The sequence below is a fragment of the Ogataea angusta genome (genome assembly GCF_019207475.1).
Source record: "Ogataea angusta isolate 61-244 chromosome Unknown 61-244_NODE_12_length_299177_cov_91.812086, whole genome shotgun sequence".
In the NCBI taxonomy this organism is placed as follows: Eukaryota; Fungi; Ascomycota; class Pichiomycetes; order Pichiales; family Pichiaceae; genus Ogataea; species Ogataea angusta.
In genome coordinates, this window is record NW_025065226.1 from 37,732 (window position 1) to 59,188 (window position 21,457).

Consider the following 21,457-nt stretch of genomic DNA (forward strand, 5'->3'; position numbering starts at 1 on the left):
ATTATTTTATGTAATAGCTGGCTCCCCAGTACAGTAGCAAATGCCCCGACGATGGTGTTCTGCATCGCGTGCGGCTACGGAAATTTTAGTGTGCGTTTCGTTCGCTGAGCTGCAGGCGGCGTTTTTTTTTAGAGGTTGCTCCAGGCTGCACTTGCAGAATATTGGGTGCATGAGTTTAGCGACTGGCCCAGCTGGCCAGCGCTCAGAAGGGAAACAAATATAAAGCAACAGAAACCGGCCTTTTCACGAAATTCGAGCAGTCTGGCTGTTCATCTCGTATCTCAAGTGGATCCTGATGCTTTCATTGATGCAAAAAAGAGATCCCAACCACTTGAATGTCAGGCTTCCTTCCTTTGACGAGCTGACAAAAACCTTCCCCAAGCAGGACCCTCCCGCGCCGCCAGAGGCGCCCGGCGCATTTCACCGCCGCCTGCCCAGCCTGCAAACAGACCTCTATCCCCCGTTTCAGCAGCTGCATCTGAGAAGTAGTTCTGACGTGGGCTACCTGGCCCAGGGCACGTCTGCCGCGAATTTCGCCGTGCCTCTGCCGGCCAGCACGACGAGCTCTCTCGAGCCGAGTCCGCTAGGCCCGCCGGGCCCGCCGTCGGTAGTGAGTTTCCCCAACCCGCCATCAGCTGAATACACTGTTCCCGAGCAATTTCGGTTCCCGGCGGTGGACCCTAACCAGGATTTCGCCGACAGGCTCCGCGGCGCGCAGCAGAACATGAACGAGCTCGGCCAGTTTCTGCGTCCACTCACACAGGTCACGACGCTGAGCCAGCTGCCGCCCCTGTCCGAGCCGGAAATCGACCGGGCCATCAGAAATACCGACCAAATGCGCATTTTTCTCCAGTACATACGCGACCGCCGCTCGCCAAAATTCGCCGTGCGCAGCGAGCCCGGACAAACTCAGCGCACAGCTGCCTATCAAGACACAACCAAGACCAAAGTGCAAGCGCACCGCCCCACCAAGTCGGAGCCGTCCATCATGGGCGAGTCGGCGCTGCTAAGAGTGCACCCTCCCAAGCCGCTCATTATGAGTGAAACCGACACAGACCAGATGCCCAAGTTTGTTCCGCAGGGCACGTTGCAGCAGGATCTGAGCGTGAAGCCGCGCACGAGGTGTCTTCACTGTGGATCGATCAATACGCCGGAGTGGCGCAAGGGTCCCAACGGGACACGGACGCTGTGCAACGCGTGCGGGCTGTTCCACTCGAAATTGGTGAAGAAGCGGGGGCTCCAGGAGGCAGAAATCATCATGAAGCGGCGCCGCGAGACAGGCAAGTCTACAGACCGCAGAATCAACGAATAATACGCCGCGCGGATTATCTTTTTTTCCTTCCTCTATGTATTAATTTTTCCGGGGGACGACCATTCTGTCCAATAAGATACGTGCAAACAGATGTAGGACGGGGAAAAACAATGCCTGTAGCGCTCAACAATAATAATCCGATTTTTTCCTGCCTTAACGTAATGTTCCGTGTGGGGGGTTTTCTCCCGTATAAAATACTGGAATTTCGATTTCTTTCTTTTCTCCCCCCTTTCTTCATGTTCACCCTCAGAGAGCAATCCTTCAAGCCGCCGGACGAAATCACCCAGCAGGCGCGGCGAGTAGTGCTCGACAACCTCAACAAGCCGAGATCAAGAAACGAGTCGCTCATAGACCGTGTCCGCCACGGGTCCGCGCTATTTGCCAAACGGCGACCCCAGCCCACGCGCCCGCTCACAAGAACGCCGTCCCAGGATTCTTTCCAGTCGGTGTACTCCATCCCGACCTCCATGTACTCTGCCGCCACGAGCGTGCAGAGCGAGCCTGTCCAGGTGCCGAATCTGGACTACCAGGACCCTGTGCGGCGTCCAGAAACGCTCACAATCGGGCTCAGCGCGGCGCTGGACCACGTTTCGGCGTGTGCCGACGTGGGGAGCCAGGTGTTCAACGAGCTGAGCGTGCTGCTGCGCAAGACGCACGACGGCGCGAACAAGAACTCGCCCGAGAAACTGATCGACTGGAACCTCAATCTGCTGAGGGTGCTGCTCTGTGTTCGCACGAGCAGCCTCCCGCCGGAGTGGAGGGACCGCCACGTTAGCGTCCAGGTGGAGGAACGCGCCCGCGCAACGCTCACGAGCGAGCTCGCAAAAATCCGCGCTCTGAAAACTGCAAAATTCAACAAATTCCTGTTCAACGTGGCAGCACGTACGCCCACAGACGACCAACTCCTCCAGATCAACGCTCTCGACGACTCGCCCGACAAGTTCCAGCAGGCGCTCGTCGACTCCGACCTGTTCAAGGAGTTCAACATAGACGCGCAGTTCAAAAACCTCGTGGCCCAGGTCTCGATCCAGAACTCGCGCCAGTTCGGCCCCCAGTTCATGGCGGTGGCCCTGCGCAACTATTTCCTCAACCTGCTCGTCGCAGCCCAGACGCTCTTTGAGTTCTACTACAGCAGCCAGGTCGGCGTCGACGTCGACAACCTCTCGTCCAAAGACCGCAAGATCCTCTGGAAAAGCATCCGTCAGCGAAACTTTGAGAAAATCAAAGTGTTTGGCGAGTCTCCCCCCACGCAATTCTTCACGAAGCAATGAACTAGCATCAATAAAATTATCTTTAATCGTCGCTACCAGCTACAGCCTGCCCCGCTTCTTTGGCTTGCGCACCTTGCGTCCTCCTTTCTTTACCTGCACCTCCTCAAACCGCTTCTTCAGCCATCCGCTCGTCTGCTCGTCCTTCAGCAGCTCGTCGACAAACCCGGTTCCACGGCTTTTCCTGTGTATTCTGTTATGGAAGTCTGTAGGCCCGCCCACAAGCGTCCCCACTTGGAACCGCTCTGGGATCTCCCACTTGTCTTTTTTGTAGAACCGCTTCGGGTCGATCGACGCTCGGTTCTTGAGTATCACAAGGTCTCGCTTGAGCTTGTCGGTGAGCTCCACCTTGGGCAGCTCGAACCAGCGTTCCGAGACGCTCTTGCCCGCTTTTTCCTCTTTTGGCAGCGCAACTTCAATCGGATCGTCCACTTTGGCAATGCGTCTTTGCTTCTGCGCACTCGCCAGCTCGCCAGAAGACAGCTTCGGCAGTTTCTTAGCCACCTTTTGTATATCTTCAAACGAGTCCGCCGAAACAGACTTGCTGGCCGCCCCCGTGGCCTCGCGCAGCTGCGAAAAAAGATCGTCAACATCAGGCACGTTCTCCATCTCGTCCGCAGACGAGCCGCTGTCCTGCGACGCCACGCTCTCCGGGATCGGCGAAAACGTAGACATGGATACTTCCTAGATAAAAAATTAATTTTTTTTTGTACAAAAACATTATATATAAGAAATCACACCCGTGCACCGTCGCCATAGGTCTCGCTCAGCGCAATCAGTTTCTCAATACTAGCCAGATGTTTGCCATAGTTGTTCTTGCTGATCAGCTTCAGGTAGTCCCGAATCTTCTTCACCAAGAGCCCTTTCTTCTGGTCGTCAATAAGCTCCACAAGCTTCTGTACCACGTAGTTCGCAAACGGATCCTTCATCATCAAACACAGACAGCTGTTCTCGTCCAGCTTGCCGTGCGGATCCATGTTGTCACGCATGATCTCCTTGTAGATCTTGGCCCTGTTTTCCTCGGTCTGATGGATGATACACTTTTCCACGGCGTTCGACGCAAACTTGTGCTTCGAAAGCTCGACAAGGTTCTCCAGCACAACTTTCAGTATCTCGTCGGTGTACTTGACAGAGCCGTGCTCGACAACATGCTGGATCACATAATTTCCAAACTGGTCCTGGATCAGATAGTACACGTAGTCCTTCAGCTCGTCCAGAATGAACTGCTGGTCCGCCTCGTCAGAAAACTCCAGAAGTCGCTGGATCACTCTGCACCCGTACGGATGCGTTGACAGATGGTAGATCTGGTGTTTGATAGACTCCAAAATGAACGGGATCCTGGCTATCGGGATGCACTCGATCGACTTCTGGATCACGTGGTTGCCGTTCTGGTCCTTCACCAGAAGCAAGATGTTTTCTCTCAGCTCGTCCAAGATCTGCAGCTGGTCTTCCAGCTTTAGGGCCTCCAGGCCTTTCTGCACCACACGACACCCGTACATCTGCAACGACAGGTCGTAAAAGCTCCCGCGCATCGACTCAAACATCACTTTCCGCTGGACGTCGTTGCCGTGCTCGAAGTACTTCTGGATCACGTAGTTTCCGAAAACGTCCGTCATGAGGTCCATCGCGTGGTTTCTGATCTCGTTGAAAATCACCTCTTTGTCTCTGTCGTTCGACAGAGCCAGCTGTTGTTGTATGAACCGCGATCCGTGCTGGTCTTTTGCAAACTCGTATCCGTGGCCGTAAATATCTTTCAACGTGTACTCCTTGTTTTTGTTGTTTCTGAACTCCTCGAGCAAAGGCGACCGCACAATGTGCTTCTTCATCTTGGCAGGTTTGGGCGACATGCTCTTCTTGAGCGGTTTCCCAGGAGACCCGGTCTTGGACGGAGCCATGTGCGCCTCGCGCTGCAACGGAGACACCTCGGCGGGCACCACCGGCGGAGGCGACGCCACAAACCCGTACGGGCTGAAGGGAGGCATCATGAACGGCGTCATGGACCGCAGACCGGGCTGGAAGAAGCCCTGCGGCGCTGGCACACCAGCCTGCTGCTCGTCGTCGGTCTTTTCGCTGCCTTCTTCGTCAGGCCCCGGTCCCGGAGCAAGAGGCGCCATAGGTGGAGGCGGCATCTGCTGCCCCCACGCAGGCCACTGGCCCAGGCCGTAAGGCGGCATCACAGGGAACGCGCTCATCTCTGGGTCGAACGGCGGGCCAAACTGGGCCATCGGCTTCTCGAAACCGCGAGGCTGGAAGGTGGGGGCCGTTGCCGGGTTCCAAGGGTTCTTGGCGTGGTCGTGGGGAGACTCCAAAATCGCCGAGCTGTGCTCGGACGGCACGTCGGCAAACGAGAGAGCGTTGGGAGACCCTGCGACGAACTGGTTGGTGGGCGAGTTGGTGTTGGAGACGTAGTTTTCGAACTTCTCGCTGAAACTCTGTTTTCTGGGCTCTCTGAAGGCCACTTGGGGCGACGGGATCTCTGTGCTGTTGAGGTTGGACGAGCGGCGCGACGGGTCGAGGTCCGACGACGAGAGCGAGCCGGTGTTTCCCGAGCCCGTGGACGGCGTGGCCGAGTTCTGGATGTTGAGCCGGGCCATCTTGAGCTCGAGCTCCCGCGTCTTCTCTGTCACAGACGCAAACTTCTCGAGAAAATTGGACGACCCGAGTCCCGAGGGACTGAAGTTGGAGACGTTGACGCCCGAGATGGACGCCGCGCCAAACAGGTTGTTGGCAAACCTGGACTTGTGCTGCGGCACCGGCGCACTGATTGCGCTCAGCGCGTCCTTCAGGTTGGGGAACTCCGACCCCGAGTCGCTCGCCAGCCCCTCGCCCAGTGTGGCGCTCACGGGCTGTGCAAAGACGGAGTTAGGCTGCCCAAACAGGTTCGACTTGGCCCCGCTCAGGCTCGAGATGATGCTCGCGACCTCGTTGTCGAGCTCGGCCGTCGACATGACCTTTGTGCTGCCGCCGGCGCCCTCGCCGCCCGCTGGCGTGTCCCACGGACTGCTCGTTGTTTCTTCCACTGCCGTTAGCACGGGCTTTGCCCCCTGTGTCCATACTCACCTGAACCGCCCTTGAAAGGACCCCAGTTTGCCATCGTTGTAGATCGAAGCGGAATGTAGCTGACTATGTACAGGCGGGCCGCGACGATCACCAATCAAATCTGTCTGGTGACTATATACAAATAGATAAAACAAATAAAAAAAAAAAAAAAAACCCTGCAAAATAAGAGGGTAAAAACATCCAGCGCTAAAAAATGGTCGCCTTTGAGCTCCGCCATCTGCTGGACACCGCCGACACGCACTCTGTGGCGCGGCTGGGCAAGCTGGTGAACCGCCGGTTCCAGACTGCCCGCCAGCACGCGCTCGAACAGCCCGTCCTGGGCAGAACAAGCCCGCGCCAGGCCGTCGACGAGGCCGCCCCTCTGCCGTCCAAGAGCCACGTTCTCAAGGCCCACAGCAAGGCCGGCTACATTGCCGGGTCCGACATTGTCCGCATGTACCAGCTGAAACCTACGAAATACGCCGCCAAGCCCGTTATCAGAGACATCATCAAGGGCCGGTACGTGCAGACGCTGCAGCCGACGGGCGCGCACTATGTGTTTTTCGACTCGTTCGCCGACGCGGCGGTGTTCTGGAGCGACGTGCGGTCGGCCCTGTTCAACGGCTCGTACGTGTCGTTCACCTTTGTGAACTTTGAGGACGAGATGGGTCAGATGTTTTTTCCGGTGCTTGCCGACACAAGAATCCGCAAGGAGCTGGTGGACTGGGACGCGCTCAAGCAGAGCATGGACCACAAAATGCATGCGTTGCAGGAAAGCCCCCATCTGTCGAAACTGCTTGCTCTCCTCAAACAACAGCCGTGGCTGGACACACAGCAGGACCGCAGCCTGCTCGAGTTTCTGCAACAGCACCCTGTCGAGCGGTGCCAGTGTGTCGTTTTGCACAACATCCCGAAAAACACCAGCCGGCGCCGGCTGCTGGACTCCTTCTGCGAGCTCAATCTGTACCAGACCCACGAGCTCAGTCTGCGCCAGGTGTACACGGACAGAACAACCGGGCTGAGCACGTACGTGGCGATTTTCGAGACCGAGGCGGACGCGCGGCGGTGTGTGCTGATGGCCGACGGCGAACACCTGTTCTACGATCCGGAACTGCCGCTCGTGCGCGCGGAGCTGCTCGACGAGAGAGTTGGTAGCTAGTTGTTTGGGGAAAGCGGTACATCGAATCAGAGAGCGTGCACATATTCACCGTGAGAAGCGTCTTGTTGCCGAGCTGTGCTATTTGCGAACAAGCGACTGCTGACGAGAATGGCTGCTGCTGTGCAGAACCTTGACTGCTGCAAGGACGGCGTCGTTTCTGCTAAGTACAGCAGCAGGGCCGTGAAGCGGGCGTGGTTAGGACGTGACCAAGGGCCGCTAATATCTGGGCCATCTCGGCGGGAACAGCACCGCGAGCCGCGAAAAAGCTGGTTTTCAATGAGATTGTCTCCAACTTAAAGACCTTCAAATTGAAAAACACAGCACCACGACAGTGCCGAGGGTGGAGAAAGGCGTTTGGGGTTTTTGAGCCGTCTGGAGCGTGCTACCGATCGGCCACCGGCGTGGTTGCACCGCTGAGCGCCGCCGAACGTTTGGCTGCCAGAGAAGTCTGCTGCGGCAGAGTGCACTATTTATCGAAATATTTCCAAATATTTAGATTATTCAAGTAATTAAATTTAAATATTCAAAAATACGTTTATGTTTCGAGTATCCGTTTACGACGTTTCACGGGCGCCGGACGCGGCTGCGCAGGCGCGCGCGTGTGTGCGCAGTCTCGCGGCGCTGGCGGCCGTGCACGAGGTGGCGGAGATCGCCGTTCTCGCGGACAGCTTGGAGAGCGTGCGTGTGGCCGTGGCAGAGCTCGACCGCCACGGCTGGGGCGCGCTGGTGCGTCGGTGCAGAATCCTGGGGACAAGAGGCGTTCGCGTGTCTTTAGAGGCGGTAGTTCGTTCACGGCCACCCCGCCAGGCCAAACTATAGCGTAGAAAAATAAACTACTCCTCGAAACGGCGCCAGCCCTCCCTGACAAGCGTCCACTTCTCGTTCTCGACCAGCACGTATTTTTCCCAGATGCCCTTCTTTTTCCAGAGCACGACGATGCTCTCGTTGTCGGCCCAGCCGAGCACGCCGCAGTCGTTAACAGCGTCGTCCTTCGTGTCGATGTGGTAGCTGACAAAGGACCACACGGAGCGGAAGTACGTGGGCATGAGCGGGACTGCGCTGAGCAGGTGGAGCCGGTTGGCCATGGCAGACTCGGGCTGCGGGTCGGCCACGGCGAGATTGTACACGTGGAGGGTGTTTTTGTCGCTGAGCACGGCGAGCTTGGAGTCGTCGGGCGAGAACTTGATGGAGGTGACGGTGGCGCGGTCGAGGCCGCGGCGCAGCTCGAAGCGCAGCGAGCATTTGGCGGTGTCGTGGATGCGGATGATGGTGCCTGTCTGGGACGCGGACGCGATGAGGTGGCCCGAGTTGGAGATGGCGAGACACTGGATCTTGGACTTGTGGGCCTTGATGATGGAGATGAGGTTGCGGTCGCGGTGCGCGGGCGAGACGTCGACGAGCTGGATCTGGCCAATAGCGCGGCCGGGGAACGCGAGGAAGCTGGTCTGCTCGTTGACACTGAGCTCTGCCACGCCGGCGTCGTTGTCGCTAGTCTCGTGCTGGGCGAGCAGCTTGGGCTTGGACTCGAACGCGTGGATGAGGACCTTGTTTTTCAGCACCACGACGATCAGAATGCGCGACAGCAGCACGTTCAGGATCGGACTCATGAACTCCAGCATGATGGACGGCTTCTTCTTGAGATCGTCCCAGATGCACAGCTTGTTGACGGGGAACCGCGGCTGGCGGCCGCCGCCGACGAGCGCGACGTAGTTGGTGCGGTGCAGCATGGCGATCAGCCCGACGCCGCCGTTCGTGCTGAAGGTGCGTTTCATGCGCAGCTCCATCGGGTCGGTGTTGTACACCTGGAACCCGGTCTCGTGGCACACGGCAAAACACGTCTGGTCCTGGTTGAACGCGGCGTTGAGCACGGCCGGCTCGTGCGCGCGCGCGGATTCGATAGGCCGGTGTGTGTTCATGAAGATAAAATAGTAAAATAATTAAATAATTAAATAATTACATAAATAAATTACTAAATTATTTCATTTAAATTATTTTATCGATATTTCCCTTTTTTTCCCCATGACGCTCTACCGCGGCCAGGTGCCCAATCCCGCAGGCGTGTACCCGCTCAACGGCGAGGACGCCGGCGGCGCCAAGGAGCCCGTGTTCCCCGACTTCAGGATCTGGAAACACTCCCCCAAGGACGACATAATCATGAAAAACCACCTTCAGAAAGGCTACTACGAACCCGCGGCCGTGCCGAGCGAGTCGCACTCGGGCCGCCAGATCTTCACCCAGCTGCTCAACCGCACCACGCCCGACGTCGCCGAGCCCGGCTCGCGCTGGAAAATGGGGCTGCTGAGCGACGTCATGGTGCGCGCGCTTGCCCGCCGCCGCGAGATCAACAAGATCCGCTCCAAGTCCACGTACCGCCCGCCCCCGCGCGTCACGCTCACCGACCACAAGCGCGACCTGTGGATGCGCAACCTCGCCGACGCCTCGATCCCGCTGCGCCAGCTTGCCCGCGCCATCCCGCACGGCCTGCGCAACAGGTTTCTGCTCGAGCAGTGTCTGGCGCACCGCGTGCCGGTGCTGCGCGCCGTGTGGCTCGTGCGCTGCGTCTCCGCGAACGAGCAGCGCCAGCTGAAACGCAAGCTGCCCAACCCGGCCGCGCTGGGCAAGTGGATGGTCGAGTGGACCGAGCAGGTGGTGCAGTTTCTCGAGCAGGTCGTTGCCGTCTCCTTTGCGCCCCAAAACCGCGACTCGTGGCGGTTCCGGCTCAGCTACGTCCTTGATCTCAGCAGCAACCTGTATCTGGAGGACCTGCTCAGCAGAGAGACGTTTCTGGCCTGGATCGTGAACTACCTGGACCGGCTACTGACACTCGGCCAGCACAAGCTGGTGGCCGTGCATTTCCAGTTTCTGCGCCTTTTCTGGTCCAAGCTGATCGCCGTCGACTACATCTCCAAAGAGCTGGGCGAGAAGCTGCTGCGCGCGGTGTCGACGGTGCAGCAGCCGCGGCTGCTTGCCGAGTTCCGGCTGCTCGCGCAGTACCTGTTCTACTACAACTCGGACGCATTTATTATTCCCAACTCGTGGAACGCGCTCAAGTCGACGCTGCGCTCTCTGATCGACCTGTCCTACCCGCCCGTGTGCGAGCAGTATAAGCTGATCGCGTACCGCAACGAGTCGATGATGATCGAAGAGTCGGCCGCGGATGCGTACACCAACTTTGGCAGCAGGAAGGCCGTCGCGGTGATGCAGCGGCTCGAGAACGTGCGCACGCTGTCGCTCAAGACGCTGTGCCGCGACACGTTTGAGGACTCGTCCGACGACGAGACCGGCGCCGCGGACGACTGGAAAACCACGCTGGGCCTGCTTCTGCGATGGAGCATCACGACGTTGCGCGAACAGGACAGCGGCGCGCGCATCTGCGCCGTGTGCTCGCTGCTGCGGCTGCAGGCGCAGCAGCTCGGGCAAGTCAAGTCCAAGAAGAACAGACACCTCAGGCTCGAAATCGAGATGGCCATCATCGACTTTGCGTACCAGATGGCCGAGACGCTGCGGTTCAAAGAGCCCGAACACAGCGGGTACAGTCTGCCGCGGTTTTTGGTGCTGGTGACCGAGCTGCACGCGCTGGGGCTGTTTGTGCTGTCGTCGTACCTGCGGCGACTGATTGCGTCCGGCGTGATCTATCTACAGGACGCGGACTCGTCGTGCTACGTGCACCTGCTGATTCTGGACGCGTTGCCCGTGCAGGACTCGAACGCGCGCAACATCCTGCGCCGGCTCGCGGACTCGACGGGCGTGGCGCTGCGCACGGCAGAGGCATCCTCGTTGCAGGAACGGCTTGCCACGGCGCTGGACTCGCTGCCCGCCACATTCGACCTGGACGCGTTGTGGCCGTGCGACGAAAATGACCCGGAGGCCGAGCCGCTCGATATCGGCTCCCGCGTGCGGCTGTACCCCTGGCTCAGCGCGCGGCTGCGCCAGGACGCCCTGTGGCTGCAGACGCCCGACGCGCTGCTGTTTGTGTACCGGCTGTGCGACGAGCGGTTTCGGCAGACAGCGCCGTTTCTTGCGCTTGCCGTCGAGCACGCCGATTCACAGCCGACTGTGCCGCGCGCCACGCTGCTGCTGCTGCTGCGGCTGGTTGCGCACCACACTGAGCTGCTGGCGTGCTGCCACGACGGCGAGTCGACGCTGCTGCAGCGGGTGCACACTTTCCTCGCCGCATGGGCGCAGAACGACAAGCACGGCGTGTGCACCTTGCTGCTGGACGTGCGTTTTGACTCGCAATTGATGCCACCGCTGGCGCCTCAGCACACGGAGTTCGCGCTGGACCAGCTCGACACGAGCCTGCTCGGGCTGCTGGGCCTGTCGTCGCCCGAACGGCTGCTCAACGCGGCGGAGTTCTCGCACTCGCTCAACCAGGCCATCTCGCAGTACTGGAACGTGGCCAGCAACGTTGCATATGCCCCCACGCACGGCACGCCCGTTGCCCGACTTTTGAAACAGCTCCAGCTGTGGCGACGCGCCGATTTCGGCGCTGTGCTGCTCTCGCACCTGCGCAAGTTTGTGCTGCCGACGCTCGCGCTCGACTACGACGCGTCGCTGCGGTCCGTGCTGCGGCTCGTCATCGACGGGTTTGCCGACATCCACGCCGTTCTGCAGCTATTTGCCGACGCGGCGGGCGACGATTTCCATAGCAACGGCGGCGAGCGGCTCGCGTGGGACCTGCTGTTCTGCGACGAGTTCGAGCTCACGCCGCACGACGCGCTGTTGCTCGCGTGCGAGCGCAAGACGTACCGCGTGGGCCACACGGCCGCGTTTGCCCGTCACCTCGTGCGCGTGCTGTGCAATGCGGCCGTTGCAACGTCGCGGCCAGCCTCGTCGCTCACAGACGTCAACCTCGTGGCTGCCGGCGTCGGCGTCGACGACCTCAACCCGCTCTCGGAGCTGTCTGTGGTTCCCGTCGAGCAGACACCGTCCGCACGGCTTATGCGCTCGCCGGCCAAAATGCGCCGTCCGAACACGCCGGTCGCCAACGGCCTGTGGTTCGTGCTGGCTGCAGACAGACGCTTGCTGCTGGACTCGTTGCGCGAGACAGAGCCGGCCAAGACACAGACGCAGAACCTACTGGCGCTGGTGGGCGTTGCGGGCGACGAGTCCGCGCAAGCTCCACTGGGCCCGCTCGTGCGCAAGCTCAACTACTTCTCGCTGCCGCTGGTGCAGCTGCTATTTGCCCGACTGTTGCCCGAGACCGTGCGCGACGAAGGGCTCGCCGACCTGCTCCTGGGCCTGCTCGCGCAGCTGGACGGCGGCAGCGCCGTGCTGGCGGGCGACCTGTTCGAGCTGCTCGACGACCCCCTCAAACTGCGCGTGCTGCACTGCTGCGAGGAGCTGTATCTGGGCTCCGAGCAGTTCCCGAGGCTGCTTGTCAACGGGCGCAACTGCGCGCGCATGCTGATGGACGTTGCGTCGGCGTGCTCGCGGCTGCGCGAGCCCAAGACTATCGCGCTAAGCGACTCCTTGGTGTTTTCGCTCAACCTGTCGCTTGAAAAGCTCATGTACTACTGCTCAAACATGGACGCGACACGCAGCCTGGACGATCTCGAGCAGGCGGTGATGTTCGTGTCGCGGATCGTGCTGATTCACCGAAGTTTTTTGGTGGACCTAATTCTGAAACGGTCCGTCAATTTACAACGAGACGTATTTCTGGTGAATTTAACCAAGTTGTTCGGCCACGCGGTGATGGAACGCAATTTCCGGCTGAAAAACCTACTCTACGACACGCTCATCTCCTTGAAAGTGCAGCTGGCCGAGGCACTGAGCACGCCGGGCCAGCTGGCCACGCAGACTCCACAGCCACCGTTTATCACGTCGCTGTCGCTGAGCAAGGGAACACCGACGTCGTCGTCGTTTTTGTCGCCGACGAACTCGCCGCTGCCCACGGCCGGCGCGCAGGAACGCACCGTGCACACGATGAACGTCACGCCGCCAAGCTACAACAACAAGCTCAAGTTCTTGCTGGCCGACCCGCGCTTTGCGCGGTTGCGCGACGAGGCCTTGCCCGAAAATGAGCACAGGTACTACCTGGTGGACAAGGCGGGCGAGACGATGGTGCGGTTCCACGTGCGCGGTGCCGAGCTGATCGAGGACGCGACGCCCAGCACGGGCGTCAACGACGCGTGCGTGAGCCTGCAGTTCTTCAACGCAAGCATTGAGAAAAAAAACCCGGCATAAGGTATAACAAAATATAACACCATTTATTAATCAGCTATGTATTCGTCGAATGTCATTTCAGAGTCCTTAGAGAGCAGACACAACAGCACCCAGGGTCACGAGACCAGCAAACAGGGCGACCAGCTTGGAGTTGGAGCCGGAGTAGGACATTGGGTTGGTCAGAGCGGCAGCGCCGGCAGTGGAGCTGGCAGAGGAGCCAGAGGAGCCGGAAGAAGAGCCAGAGCCAGAGGCACTGGAGGCAGCAACGTTAGCGGTGCCGACCAAGCTGTAGGATTGTGCGGAGGAAGAAGCCATTGTGTTTTATCTGAAGTGTGTTTGTGATGTCGAAACACGGTGGGAGACAGGCCTATTTATATTTGTAGATGGTGCCAGATCGGTGCCAACACGGTTCTATTTTTGGAATGCGAAGGAGTGCGGCTCGGGGAAAAAATCTTGCCCAAACAGGAAATCCTGCTAGTTACAGAAAGAGGTAAATATTGCTTCTGACTAGCCATCTCAGGTTCGCATCAGATTTGGCAACGCCTCGACGATCTGTAAACAAGCGAAGTCCTTGGATGGAGCTGGCGCTTCGAGCGCCAGAGGCCGTAGACACGTCGCGATGCGCCGCTAGTGCGCCTCCTTGGCGTGTTCTTGTGCACCGTGTCACAGGGGCTGGTACCCACCGCGTTTTTCCAGCGATTAGGTAAGCAGACCTCGAGATGTTATTAATATCCCCAATTCGGAAAGGTAACGAGGAACAGATGGCTGGTTTCTTGGAGCAGGGCTTGGCCGCAGATGCTTAGCGAGGTGTCTGGTATAAGAAGCCGATCCCAAGGTGATGATCTGCCAGATCATGCTTCCAACAGTCTACTCGCATAGCATCGCCCTTGCTGCAGTGCCATTTTTTGCCAGTGTCTACGCCGCCAGCGGGTCCCTTGACGGCGAGGCTATCGGTTCCGGGGAATCGGACGAGTCCGCTGTGGCTTCCGTGACCGTGAAAACTGCCGCAACTGCCGCAACTGCCGACACGGCTGAAACGGTCGCCACTGCCACAAACACACAAACCACCGCTGTCGAGGGCCAATGGCAGGCAGAGTCGACCGCCACCTCCGTCGCCGCCTCGGAAGAAACCACCTCTGCTGCCTGGGCCCAGCTCGCCTCCAACACTGCCACCGACTCGGTCTCTACGACCGCCTCTGTCACAGAGTACGCCTCCGCCACCAGCTCCGGCTGCGGTGGCGCATACGCCCAGTGCGGCGGCCTGGGCTACTCCGGGAACACCTGCTGCCAGGCCGGGTACCAGTGCGCGACGGCCAACAGCTACTGGGCGCGGTGTGTCGCCGCATCGACGCTTGCCTCGTCGGCCGTCAGTGGCTCCGCCAGCGCCTCTGCCAGCGCCTCCACCAGCGGCACAACCTACACCACCACGTACACCACGCACTTCTCCTCCACCGTCCAGCAGAGCGGCTCCTCGTACGTCACCGAGGGCAGCTCCGTGGTGACGTCTGTTGTCAAGAGCAGTTCCGTCGCGACCGTGTCCGAGAGCAACGGCGGCGCTCCGCTCAGAATGTACGAGGGCTCCTGGAAGAGCAAGGCGCTGGTTGGAGGGCTTTTGGGAATGACTCTGCTGGTGGGAATAAATTAGGGGGCAAAAAAAAGGGAACACAAGGAAATAAAAAAAGGAAATAAATACAACCTTCGCATTTATAAACGTCAATCCGTTATTATCTTCTCCTGTACAATCTATAGAAAAAGCGCATGTTTTCCAGCTTCAGAGGATACTCGACGCCGCCCGGGACGCGGTACCACTCGCTGTCGCTGGACGACACAAGCTCCCAGTCGCGCGCACGGCCGGGAGGCCCACAAAGGACGGTGTCGACGAGAAAGTACACGGGGAACCGCTTGGAGCCCACCGTGATGTGCGAGTAGGAGCCTGCGGACTCCAGCACCAAAAACAGCGTGCCCGCTCGGCACTCTGACAGCCTGTTGAGCAACGCAATGGCCTGTGTCTTGTTCTCTGCAAAGAGCTCGTTCGTCGTGAAACAGCACGTGATCAGGTCAGCCGCGTGCAGTCTGTGCGTCACGTTTGCCGGCAGCTGCAACACGTCCTCGAGCACAAACTCGAGCGCGAGCGAGTGCTGCGCGCTGACCAGCCGCGGCCGCACCCACTGGTCCGTCACATACGCCGCGATCTTGCGCACCACGCTGCTCCAGTCGCTGATGTCGACGGCCGTCACGTGCCACGACCGTGCCGTGCTGCTGATTGGCAGCGTTTCCAGCAGCCGGCCAAAAACACTGCCCAGTGCAACCAGCTCTGCGCCGGCTCCCGCGCCGATGTTGACGACCCGAACAGACTCTCGGCGCGCCAGCAGGGCGCCGATCTCGCCGCGCGCGAAAAACCAGCTGTACGCGAGACTCCGCGACGACGACCACCGCGCAGCGTACGCCTGCCGCTTGTCCTCGGTGCTGAAGGCCTCCATATAGTTCCTGTTGAACAGGTCGCCCTTGACCTGCTGCACAACGGCCTCGGTGTCTGGCGTGATCCACGGCACAAACAGCGCGAGCGTCTCCGTCTCAGACAGCCGCAGCTCATTTTTGGAGCCCGCGTCGGCGTGCTCTTTTCTGGCTGTCGTTCGCGCAATCCGCCTGCTCATTATAAAATTTTTTTTCCCCCGTGGAAAATTCTTTACCATTTAATCTTCACCACCGGCTGGCCGCTGCTTAGTTAGCGGCCGCTTGTGGTGCTTGTCGGCGCTCGAGAAGCTAGTACAATCTCCTGTCTACGATCCGCACGGACGCGTATCGATGGGAGGCCGTCCTCCGGGACTATGGTACAGGAAGCTCCGTCGAGGGATTGCAAAGCAAACGGGCCTGGAACTCTCACTTTTGTGATCGAGTTCGGTCTGTGGCGGTATATTCCTAATCCTTACGAAGTTCCTAGGAACAGTGATCGTTTGGGAAACAACCATATCGCATACATTCATCTGTAGTTCGCCTATACCCTAACAGCACGAGCCGCCTGTAGCAGAGCCCTGCTGGTTCACGTTGAGCTTGTCTGCTGGCGCGGCCAGGTCGTCGCCGTTCTTCTCCAGAATCAGCGACGCAAGCTTGTAGAACACCTCGTTCACGTTCAGCCCCGACTTCGCACTCGCCTCCATGAACGGCACGCTCAGCTCCTCCGCCAGCAGCTCGCCCTGCTTCTCGCTGACCTGCCTGCTTTCCGTGTCGTCGCACTTGTTGCCGACCAGAAACAGCTGGGCCTCGTCCTTCGCGTGCTGGTTCACCGTCTGGTACCACTTCTTGACGCTCTCGAACGAGTTCTCGTCGCACACGTCGTACACAATAATGATGCCCATGGCGCCGCGGTAGTACGCCGTCGTGATCGTGCGGAACCGCTCCTGGCCCGCCGTGTCCCACACCTGCAGCTTGATCTTGCTGCCGTTGAGCTCGATCGTCTTGATTTTGAAGTCGATGCCGATCGTCGTGATGAACGACGGGTTGAACTTGTCGTCCACGAACCGCAGAAGCAGACACGACTTGCCCACGCCCGAGTCGCCGACAAGCAGCAGCTTCATGGTCTTGTCAAACGTCTTTGCGCGATTTGCCGACATGGTTGTTTTTTACACTTGTCTTTAGCAGATAAAGAAAATCGGGGGGGAATACTTTGTAGGATATTTATATTTGTGCAGGACACAGGCGGAGCGAAATGCGGCACCCTTAGGGCTGCCCCCACACACGGCCCACGCCGCGCTGCTGGCAGCGGCCATCCAGCGCACGGCGCGGACGAGACTGCCTGCTTCTCCGTTGTGTCCGGGTAACCCCCATCCACCCACCGTGCTCCCTACACAGTTCGTCCCGGGTAACTCGTTTTTCTCTCATCTTTTCTTCAGCATGCCTACCGTCGCCGTGGACAAAGCCGACCTGTTTGCCCTGCTGGGCAAAAACTACACCACGGACGAGTTCGACGAGCTGTGTTTCCAGTTCGGAATCGAGCTCGACGAGGACACCTCCGACGACGTCAAGGGAACAGACGAGAGACCGCAGCTGAAAATAGAGGTCGGTGCAAACAGATACGACATGCTGTGCATCGAGGGCATCGCGCAGGCGCTGAACGAGTATCTGGGCCGTGTCGCGCCCCCTAATTATAGACTCAGCGCGCCAACGACCAGTCTGACCGTCAAGCCGTCGACCCAGCAGATCAGGCCGTATGCGTGCGCGGCCATTCTGCGCGGGATCCACTTCACCCAGAGGTCCTACGACTCGTTCATTGCGCTGCAGGACAAGCTGCACACGAACCTGTGCAGACATAGAACGCTCGTTGCGATGGGCACCCACGATCTGGACACTCTGAAGCCTCCGTTCACGTACGAGGCTCTCAGCCCTTCGGAGATCAAGTTTGTGCCTCTGAACCAGACAGTCGAGCTGGACGGCCACCAGTTGATGGAGTTCTACGAAAAGGACAAGAACCTCGGCAAGTACCTGCACATCATCAGAGACTCGCCGGTGTACCCTGTGATTCTGGACTCGAACAGAACGGTGTGCTCGCTGCCTCCGATCATCAACTCGGACCACTCCAAGGTGAGTCTCAACACTAGAAACGTCTTCATCGAGATCACCGCCACCGACAGGACCAAGGCCGAGATCGTCGTCAACCAGCTCGTCGCCATGTTCTCGCGGTACTGCGAGCAGCCGTTCAGCGTCGAGCCGGTCGAGATCGTCTCGGCACACAACCACGAGTCCAGAGTCTGTCCCAACTTCACCCAGCGAACGCTCGAGTGCGAGGTGTCCTACATCAACTCGTGTCTCGGCCTGCAGCTGAGCCCGGCAGAGGTGTGCAAGCTGCTGTCCAAGATGTCTGTCCAGGCGGCTCCTTCGCAGTCCAACAAAGACCTCATCGACGTCAAGATCCCGATCACGAGACCAGACATCCTGCACCAGTGCGACGTCATGGAGGACTGCGCCATTGCGTACGGCTACAACAACCTCAAGAAGACTACTCCGAAGACCGCTGCTACAGTGGCCCAGCCGCTGCCGATCAACAAGGTGGCCGACATCCTGAGAGTGGCCTCGGCTCAGAGCGGCTGGCTCGAGGTGATGCCGCTGACTCTGTGTTCGCACGACGAGAATTTCAAGTTCCTAAACAATCCCGACGACTCCAGGGCCGTCAAGCTGGCCAACCCAAAGACGGTCGAGTACCAGGTGGTGAGAACGAGCCTTGTTCCGGGCATTCTCAAGACCATCAAGGAGAACAAGGACCACTCGCTGCCGATCCGGGTGTTTGAGTGCGGCGACATTGTGCTAAAGGACGACTCCGAAAGAGGCGCCTCGAACCAGAGAAACTGGTGTGCGGCGTACGCCGGCAAGGCGTCCGGGTTCGAGCTGATCCAGGGCCTGCTCGGAAAAATCATGCAGACCTTCAGAACGCCGTGGCTCTCTGCTGCGGACGCCAAGACCGGCAAGAAGGGCTACTGGATCGAGCAGGACGACTCTGTCAAGATGTATTTTGCCGGAAGAGGCGCTAGAATCATGTACAGAGCCAAGCCGGACGCGCCAGCACACAGCATCGGCACCATCGGCGTGCTCCATCCACAGGTGCTGACCCGGTTCGAGCTGCCGTTTGCCGTGAGTCTGGCCGAGATCAACGCCCAGGTGTTCCTATAATGTTAATCAGACAAAGGTGATTTCCAGGTTCCGTTCGTCGGTCGGGAACTCGTCTTCGTCGTCATAGATATTTGTAGGCTCTTCTTTTTTCGCTTTCTCTGTCTCCACTGCGTTCAGGTTCAGTCTGGCGTTCTCCGACCCGCTCGGCTTCCTCCGCTCGCTCAGCTTGAACGGCCGGTACTCCGCGGCCTCCGGCGCCGGCTCCGGCTCCGGCTTCACCACCGTCATATTGAACGGCGACACCGTCCTGCGCTCTCCCGAGTCGAACGACTGCCCCGTCGGCGGCGTCTTCAGGTTGAACTGCTTCAGCTGGCCGTTTTCCGGCTCCGTGTGCGCCTCCTTCGCGATCTCCTCCACCTGCTTCGCCAGCTCGTCCACGTCAAACAGCTCCTGCTTCTGCTCCTCCTCCTTGACGCCCTCCTCGTACATCTCCCACCACTCCTTGTTGTTCTTGCGGAACAGCTTGTCGTACCACCTCCTGGACTTGCCTCCCTCGCGCTTTTTCGCCGCCTGCTCAAAGTCCTGCACCAGCTTCCGCTGCCGCCTCGTCTCCTCCTCGTCCGGCTGGTCGATCTCCACAAACTCCTCGTTCAGCACCTCCCAGCCCATCTCCTTCATCAGTTTCGGCATCACCTTCCTGTACTCCATGTGGCCGTGGACCAGCTCCGAGCAGTTAAAGTTTTCCACCTCGTCGACCGGCGACAGTCCTGCCACGCGGCTCAGCCCGCCGCTGGTTGCACGGAACAGGTAGCCCAGGATCCAGTCTTTTTTCGAGTACCCGTTGACAAAACGGCCGCTGACGACCGACCGCGCCATCGCGACCTGATCCTGCTTGACCACAAACGGCGACCCAAACAGATACACGTTCTCGACGAGACCGTAGTCGCCGCGTTTGGCTAGGTCCAGAAGACAGCTGTAGATGACGCGCGCGCCCAGACTGAACCCGACAAGCGTGATCGGCCGGAACCCCAGCTTGCCGCGGCGCAGGGTGTCTGCCAGCACCAGTCCTGCGCTCCAGGCCCGGTCCAGAGACACGTTCCAGGGGTTATCGAGCAAATAGCCGAGTTTCGAGAGCATCATCGGCAGCTGCACGGCGGCCATCAGCGTGATCAGGATCGTGCTCCCGAGAATCTGCTGGATCGACTGCGTGAGCACCTCCGACGCCAGAATATTAATTGTCTGGCCCATGCTCGTGAGCATCTCCGGCTCCCATAGCAGAGAGTATAAGTCGCCCATGACAGGGTCGATCGTGCTGAACGGCAGCCGCACGTCGTCCAGCTTGCCCGACATCCACCCGCTCACCGTCACGACCAGGTTCACCCTGCCCGTGTTGTGCAGCGGCTTGAACTCAAACGTGTTGACGGCGCCCACGCGTCGTCCCATGCCCTTGTTGCCGATCCGCATGCCGGTCAGAACGCCCGTCGACGTGATGATCGTGGTGCCGGCCGTGCCCGCCAGAAACCCAGACGTGCCGCCAATGCCGACCGTGGTGAGCCCGGCAGCCAGTCCGGCACCGATGACGGGAGCCAGCATGCCGGCGCTCAGCCCGATCACCAGCCCGCCGGCCACGGTCGCGAACCCGATCTTGACGAGTTTCTGCTTGCGGTACTTGCGCCTGTGCTCTGCCAGGATGTCTTTTTCGTCCCAGACCTGCGAGTTGTTGAGCCGTGCCATCGAGGCCTCCATCTCGAGCGCGTCGGTGATGCGCCGCTCGAACTGGAATACCGCGAGCTGGTCGAGCCCGATCGACGCCGCAAACTGCAGCAGCAGCGTGCGCGACCGCGCGTCGTACGTCGACGACTCCAGCAGCACCAGAAACAGGTCGCAGATCAGCGTCCAGCGGATGTCGATGTCGAGCGTCGCTTTCGACGCGTCGACGCCGATCGTCCGCACCGTCTCGGGCCGGAGCCTGTTGTCGAGCGTGAGGTTTGTGTTGAGCCAGCCGACCAGGTCGCTCGCCTCGATGCCGTGACAGCTCAGCTTCTCGATCATCTCGCGCTCGGCGCCCTCCCTGATGCCCAGATGGTCGTACAGCTGCGCCATGACGCCCATGCTCCACCGCGTGAACGATTTCTGCGCCACAGCGATCTTCTTGTAGATGCTCGACGACCCGGACCCGCGCAGAAGCGACAGCTCCAGATGCAGCCGGAATATGATCAGCTTGACCAGCGCCGCATACGCCACTTTCTGGGGCTCCGTCAGCATCGCGCGCGTCGAGTACAGCTGCTCCTCGAGCTGCGTCGCGCTCGAGTCGATCGTCTCGTCGATCGTCTCGTCCACCGTCTCGTCCACCGTCTCGTCGGAGCCCCCGTCCCCGTTGCGCAGCCTTCGCAGGTTCGAGTTCTCGTTCTGGAACAGAAAGTCAAACTTCTCGTTCATCTCCAGGTACTTGGCCGCCTCCTCCTGCGCCGAGATCCGCGTGTACCCCTGCGACGCCTCGGCCTTGTTGTCGATTGTCTCTGCAGACTGCACAAATGTCTCGATCTTCTCGCCGCGGATGTTGTAGATGTCGTCGTGGTTGACCTGTATGTCCATCTCCTTCCACTCCTCGTCGTCGGACGTGCTGTGGAACGAGCCGTCGTCCTTGTGCGCTGGCGTCTCCAGGACATCAGCGTCGTCTGCCGCGGACTCGATCGACGCGACGCCGTGGTCAACCACCGTCACGCTGTCTCCAGCAAGGCAGAACTCCACAAAATCTGTCTCGTCCGTCTGGTCAGACGTATCTCGTGGCACAGTGGTCATAAAATCACTTGAATTAAATAAATAATAATATAGCGACAAATAACGTGCACTGCCAGAAAAACAGACTACAGGACCTACGTTTCCACCATATTCGAATGACACTCTATTACG

General features: G+C 59.4%; 13 protein-coding genes across 13 annotated transcripts; 8 read left to right on the forward strand and 5 right to left on the reverse strand.

Moving 5' to 3' along the window:
- Positions 1–40: 40 nt before the first annotated feature.
- KL928_004988 (uncharacterized protein) lies at positions 41–1,312 on the forward strand (the record flags this gene model as incomplete). Its single annotated transcript, XM_043205746.1, has 2 exons — positions 41–68; positions 405–1,312. The coding sequence occupies 2 exons, from the start codon at positions 41–43 to the stop codon at positions 1,310–1,312; spliced, it is 936 nt and encodes a 311-aa protein (XP_043057575.1).
- A 236-nt stretch (positions 1,313–1,548) lies between these two features.
- KL928_004989 (uncharacterized protein) lies at positions 1,549–2,583 on the forward strand (the record flags this gene model as incomplete). Its single annotated transcript, XM_043205747.1, has 1 exon — positions 1,549–2,583. One exon carries the CDS (start codon positions 1,549–1,551, stop codon positions 2,581–2,583), a length of 1,035 nt encoding a protein of 344 aa, XP_043057576.1.
- A 39-nt stretch (positions 2,584–2,622) lies between these two features.
- Positions 2,623–3,255, reverse strand: KL928_004990 (uncharacterized protein; the record flags this gene model as incomplete). The annotated part of the gene is made up of 1 exon (XM_043205749.1): positions 2,623–3,255. The coding sequence occupies one exon, from the start codon at positions 3,253–3,255 to the stop codon at positions 2,623–2,625; it is 633 nt and encodes a 210-aa protein (XP_043057577.1).
- A 59-nt stretch (positions 3,256–3,314) lies between these two features.
- KL928_004991 (uncharacterized protein) lies at positions 3,315–5,528 on the reverse strand (the record flags this gene model as incomplete). The annotated part of the gene is made up of 1 exon (XM_043205750.1): positions 3,315–5,528. The coding sequence occupies one exon, from the start codon at positions 5,526–5,528 to the stop codon at positions 3,315–3,317; it is 2,214 nt and encodes a 737-aa protein (XP_043057578.1).
- A 305-nt stretch (positions 5,529–5,833) lies between these two features.
- KL928_004992 (uncharacterized protein) lies at positions 5,834–7,287 on the forward strand (the record flags this gene model as incomplete). The annotated part of the gene is made up of 2 exons (XM_043205751.1): positions 5,834–6,501; positions 6,990–7,287. 2 exons carry the CDS (start codon positions 5,834–5,836, stop codon positions 7,285–7,287), a joined length of 966 nt encoding a protein of 321 aa, XP_043057579.1.
- A 28-nt stretch (positions 7,288–7,315) lies between these two features.
- Positions 7,316–8,715, forward strand: KL928_004993 (uncharacterized protein; the record flags this gene model as incomplete). The annotated part of the gene is made up of 2 exons (XM_043205752.1): positions 7,316–7,543; positions 7,603–8,715. The coding sequence occupies 2 exons, from the start codon at positions 7,316–7,318 to the stop codon at positions 8,713–8,715; spliced, it is 1,341 nt and encodes a 446-aa protein (XP_043057580.1).
- Positions 8,716–8,797: 82 nt separating this feature from the next.
- KL928_004994 (uncharacterized protein) lies at positions 8,798–12,964 on the forward strand (the record flags this gene model as incomplete). The annotated part of the gene is made up of 1 exon (XM_043205753.1): positions 8,798–12,964. One exon carries the CDS (start codon positions 8,798–8,800, stop codon positions 12,962–12,964), a length of 4,167 nt encoding a protein of 1,388 aa, XP_043057581.1.
- A 36-nt stretch (positions 12,965–13,000) lies between these two features.
- KL928_004995 (uncharacterized protein) lies at positions 13,001–13,650 on the forward strand (the record flags this gene model as incomplete). The annotated part of the gene is made up of 2 exons (XM_043205754.1): positions 13,001–13,239; positions 13,512–13,650. The coding sequence occupies 2 exons, from the start codon at positions 13,001–13,003 to the stop codon at positions 13,648–13,650; spliced, it is 378 nt and encodes a 125-aa protein (XP_043057582.1).
- A 131-nt stretch (positions 13,651–13,781) lies between these two features.
- KL928_004996 (uncharacterized protein) lies at positions 13,782–14,588 on the forward strand (the record flags this gene model as incomplete). The annotated part of the gene is made up of 1 exon (XM_043205755.1): positions 13,782–14,588. One exon carries the CDS (start codon positions 13,782–13,784, stop codon positions 14,586–14,588), a length of 807 nt encoding a protein of 268 aa, XP_043057583.1.
- Positions 14,589–14,667: 79 nt separating this feature from the next.
- KL928_004997 (uncharacterized protein) lies at positions 14,668–15,597 on the reverse strand (the record flags this gene model as incomplete). The annotated part of the gene is made up of 2 exons (XM_043205756.1): positions 14,668–15,266; positions 15,360–15,597. 2 exons carry the CDS (start codon positions 15,595–15,597, stop codon positions 14,668–14,670), a joined length of 837 nt encoding a protein of 278 aa, XP_043057584.1.
- Positions 15,598–15,945: 348 nt separating this feature from the next.
- On the reverse strand, positions 15,946–16,554 carry KL928_004998 (uncharacterized protein; the record flags this gene model as incomplete). Its single annotated transcript, XM_043205757.1, has 1 exon — positions 15,946–16,554. The coding sequence occupies one exon, from the start codon at positions 16,552–16,554 to the stop codon at positions 15,946–15,948; it is 609 nt and encodes a 202-aa protein (XP_043057585.1).
- Positions 16,555–16,834: 280 nt separating this feature from the next.
- KL928_004999 (uncharacterized protein) lies at positions 16,835–18,604 on the forward strand (the record flags this gene model as incomplete). The annotated part of the gene is made up of 1 exon (XM_043205758.1): positions 16,835–18,604. One exon carries the CDS (start codon positions 16,835–16,837, stop codon positions 18,602–18,604), a length of 1,770 nt encoding a protein of 589 aa, XP_043057586.1.
- A 6-nt stretch (positions 18,605–18,610) lies between these two features.
- On the reverse strand, positions 18,611–21,346 carry KL928_005000 (uncharacterized protein; the record flags this gene model as incomplete). Its single annotated transcript, XM_043205762.1, has 1 exon — positions 18,611–21,346. The coding sequence occupies one exon, from the start codon at positions 21,344–21,346 to the stop codon at positions 18,611–18,613; it is 2,736 nt and encodes a 911-aa protein (XP_043057587.1).
- Between the last annotated feature and the right edge of the window lie 111 nt (positions 21,347–21,457).